The 4250-nt window shown below is 42.5% G+C and overlaps 1 protein-coding gene across 1 annotated transcript; it reads right to left on the bottom strand.

Annotated features, from left to right (window-relative positions):
• Nucleotides 1-1892: 1892 nt before the first annotated feature.
• LOC130966919 (uncharacterized) lies at nucleotides 1893-3651 on the bottom strand. The gene is made up of 3 exons (XM_057891738.1): nucleotides 3623-3651; nucleotides 2818-3554; nucleotides 1893-2716 (listed from the first exon to the last, which is right to left on the bottom strand). Exons 1-3 carry the CDS (start codon nucleotides 3649-3651, stop codon nucleotides 1893-1895), a joined length of 1590 nt encoding a protein of 529 aa, XP_057747721.1.
• Between the last annotated feature and the right edge of the window lie 599 nt (nucleotides 3652-4250).

The following is a 4250-nucleotide window of genomic DNA, read 5'->3' as shown; positions in this document are numbered from 1 at the left end:
AATGATGAAGGTGATCAGGATATGGAGGAAGGTGATCAGGATTTGGATGAGGATAATCAGGATACCGATGAGGGTAGTCAGGATATGGATGATGACAATCAAGTAGAAGAGCCACATTCGCCGCATATATTACCTCCAAACCCGATTCCAGAAGAACAACCTCAGTCCTCAAGCCATTATGTACCTCAGACACAGTTCCCCCCATCAGTTCCAATAAGTCAACAATATTGGGGAACCTCACAATTTGAAACAGGAGAAGGAGGTTCTTTTAGCCAATTGCTTGGGTTGATGTCTGCAGATCCTGGACTATCACAATATGGCCATCAGCCTGACTTCATGGCAGGTAGGTATTCATTGGATGCGAGGTATCCGGGCCATACATCATCGGTTGCTTCTGGGGGGTTTGTGTCGGTTGACTCTAGTAGGAGTGATGATGGACGCGGAGCTTTTTTTAGTCAGAATCCTAACCATGTTTCCATGGGACTCATTGAGGAAGACGCTAACACATTCGAGAGAGAGACAGATGCGTATTTAGTAGATGACCCGGATGACGAGGAGGATCATGATGATGATGAAATAGAGGACTTCGATGAGGATGAGGAATCTCGTAATGATGGTATTATGTTTTGTATTTTACTTTACATGTTCCATTACTTATTTATTTTTTGTTCATAACTGGCATCTCTTTTTGACTTTTAGTAAATCTTATGTGGTTTATGTCTTGCTTTGATTACCTGGTGCACTACATTTAATTGTTTTTTATAAATTGTATACAGGTCATGCACGCACTCCGGATGAAACCTCCAAAGGTTACAATCTGAGGATTGATCCACCACGTCGCAGTGCTAGTCGCTACACTCCATCTGTCTTCAAAAAGGCGGCCAAGAAATGCAAGAATTTAGTCAAGGATGTGAAGTGGGCCATGAGAAAGTAGTTGTGTTGTAAATTATTTATTTAAGTAGTAATCACGTGGACTATGTTGTATTTATGTTGTATGTTTAGAGTATGTACGCACTACATTTATGTTGTATGTTTAGAGTATTTATGCACTACGGACACTATTCAGGTATTGTTGATCTTGACTACGTATTAAGCTACAGGTATTGTATATGTACGGCTTTGGATCGGACTGGCTGGATCAGTAGTGAAACCTTTGAACCGGACTGGCCGGTTCATTCAGAAAAAACTTATTGGATCGGACCGGTCGGGTCGTTCAGAGAAACTGATTGAACCAGACCGGCAGGTTCAATCAGAGAAACTGATTGAACCGGACCGGCCGGTTCATTCAGAGAAACTGATTGAACGGGACCGTCTGGTTCAATCAGAGAAACTGATTGAACCGGACCGGCCGGTTCATTCAGAGAAACTGATTGAACGGGACCGTCTGGTTCAATCAGAGAAACTGAATGAACCGGACCGTCCGGTTCATTCAGAGAAACTGATTGAACGGGACCGTCTGGTTTAATCAGAGAAACTGATTAAACCGGACCGGCCGGTTCATTTAGAGAAACTGATTGAACGGGACCGGCCTGTTCATTCAGATAAAATGATTAAACCAGACCGGCCGGTTCATTTAGAAAATCAGATTGAACCGGACCGACCGGTTCATTTAGAAAACAGATTGAACCGAACCGGCCGGTTCATTTGGAAGACCTGTGATGCGAACAAGCCAGCTCAATCAAGAAAAATGTGTAGTGGACCGGCAAGTGTAACGAGAATATCTGTGCACTTAGACCGGCCGGTTCATTAAGAAAAACATTAGAATACAAAAACCGTTTTAAGATAAAAACAAATTAAAAACATTATATAATGTTACACATATCAGGTCAAGTTACCTCAAAATGACAACCCATGACATAATAGTGACGTTCTACACCTACCACAATGTGAACCTACTGAGCATCTCCGTCGGCAGTTTTACCAGCTGACTGACGGCATCTACTACGACTGTGTTCCTCAGCTCCACATAGCGTACATCGCCTAGGACGACGTAACATTCGCGTGTCCATCTCATTCAAGAAGCGCGTCATCCTGGGGCGCCCTTTCGAGACACGTCTCAGATACGGATTCGGTACGTAGCGAGGACCGTTGTACGCAGGCCATGTCGTCGGGTTACCTAGTGGCCTAAATCTTGCTCGGTACACCCGCCGAACTTGGTCCATCTTATACACATCATGCACATATAGTTTCCAATCCAGTCGCTGGTTTGCGCAACATGCGAACACATGTCTGCAGGGGATCCTGTCCACCTGGAACTCACCACAGTCACAACGAAGGCCGCGTAGATCGACTGCAAACTCCAGTCTGCTTGGCATCTCACGCACCTCGAAGACCTCATTCTGCCGGTCAAAGCAACTGACCTGTATGTTTCCTGATGCAAGTTGGTTTGCATGCAACTTCGAGGTCATGACTTCGGAGAACACATGGCCAGCATTAATCCGCGCTTCTGCCTCTGCTCTTTTTTTGGTGAAAAGCTCGTTTAGCCTGTAGAATGTTGCATTGACAAGAGCAGTAATAGGAAGATTGCGTGCACCCTTCAACACTGAATTGATGCATTCCACTAGATTCGTTGTCATATGACCCAATCGGTATCCACCATCAAACGCCAGTGCGTACTGTTCGCGAGGAATTCGGTTTAACCTGTTGGTATACGCTTCCCCCCGTTCCCGTAATCGCTGGTAACGCACTTCATACTTCCACACCGTCCTGGAATATCCTAGAGGATAGCAACAAAAAAAAGAAAAATTATAAATGTCGAAAACAAATATTAATATTTAACAACTGTTAATAAGTTACTTAAATTTAGTAAATGATTACCTATGTTGACGACCAATTTTTGGAGGTACGGTGCCTTGAATTTCCGCAGAAAATTCGACTCTATATGCCTGATGCAGAACATATGAAAAGCTCTAGGAGGTGACCAGGCTCCGTTACTCCGTTCCACAGCTGCATTGATGGATTCGTGTCGGTCGGATATTAGTCCCACACCATCCCGAGTGACAACATGTTGACGCAAGTTATTAAGAAAAAAGTGCCATGCATCAGAAGTCTCTTCGTCGACAATAGCAAACGCAATTGGGACGATATTGTTGTTGCCATCCTGTGAAACTACGACTAGGAGACAACCCTTATACTTTCCGTACAAGTGAGTCCCGTCCACCTGGACAACTGGCTTACAATGTCTGAATGCCCTGATACAGGGGTAATAACTCCAAAATACTCTATGCAGTACCCGAATATGACCAACCAAGTCATCGCCTTGGTATGCAGGCATAGTCTCAAAATGGACAACAGCTGATGGCTCCTTATGACACATGGCCTCAAACCATATAGGCAACGCTTCGTACGATGCCTCCCAACCTCCAAATATTTTTTCTACTGCCCTTTGCTTAGCCAACCATGCTTTCCGATAACTAACAGTATAGTTGAACTTCGATTGCACTTCTGCTATAACGGATTTTACCTTTAAGGAGGGGTCAGCCTTAACCAATGGCTTTATTGCTTCTGCAATTGTGCTGGAGTCCAGCTTCGAATGATCCTGTGAAATGGTGGCTCTGGTACAAGTGTGACTACCATTATACCTCCTTATAACCCAACAATACTTCCTGCTGATCAGACTAACCCTGATAAGCCAATCACACCCTGACCCATACTGTGTACACTTGGCATAAAATGTCAAAGGCTCAGACTCATACACACGGTAATCTACGCTTCGTCGTATGGTATACTCTTTTATTGCCTTAATAACAGCTTCCCGGGAACTAAACTCCATCCCAACAGCAAATTCACCATCTGCGACAATAGGAACTTCTGCTAGGACAACAAGCATGGGAAAAATTTCAATAAATACGTATATTTCAAAACCATACTAAATCAATATTAACTGCATCAAGTATGACATAAATCTGACCCTAACGTAAATAATAATAAAATATTAACTTCTATGTTCTATATTCGTTTAAAATAACGTTATATGTTTCAAATGTTACTGAACACATATGTTGACTTTTATTTTTTTAACTTCTTACTATTTTTTAATTTTTTTTTACATAGGATCGGGTCAACCAGTTCAATGTCTAACACATACATGACATCAACGCATGCTAAAATAATGGTTAATAAATACTAATTCATTCATAAATAATTCAATAACTAAATAAAAAAGACTATTATTTTTTATTAACGTACCTGCAGTCATATATTCCGGAAACTCCGGAACATGCATGGCTTCCAAGTCCAGAACTCGCATG

The sequence above is a fragment of the Arachis stenosperma genome, chromosome 3, assembly GCF_014773155.1.
Source record: "Arachis stenosperma cultivar V10309 chromosome 3, arast.V10309.gnm1.PFL2, whole genome shotgun sequence".
Classification (NCBI taxonomy): domain Eukaryota; kingdom Viridiplantae; phylum Streptophyta; class Magnoliopsida; order Fabales; family Fabaceae; genus Arachis; species Arachis stenosperma.
The sequence above is the reverse complement of the archived record's forward strand: the minus strand, read 5'-3'. Positions and strand labels throughout refer to the sequence as shown.

Bases quoted from the DNA above. Each gene is read 5' to 3' on its own strand.
- LOC130966919 (XM_057891738.1), bottom strand. From the start codon at position 3,651: ATGGGTCAGGGTGTGATTGGCTTATCAGG. The intron at 3,555-3,622 runs GTTAGTCTGATC...CACTTGTACCAG, and splicing joins GGTGTGATTGGCTTATCAGG to AGCCACCATTTCACAGGATC. The intron at 2,717-2,817 runs GTAATCATTTAC...GCTATCCTCTAG, and splicing joins AAAATTGGTCGTCAACATAG to GATATTCCAGGACGGTGTGG.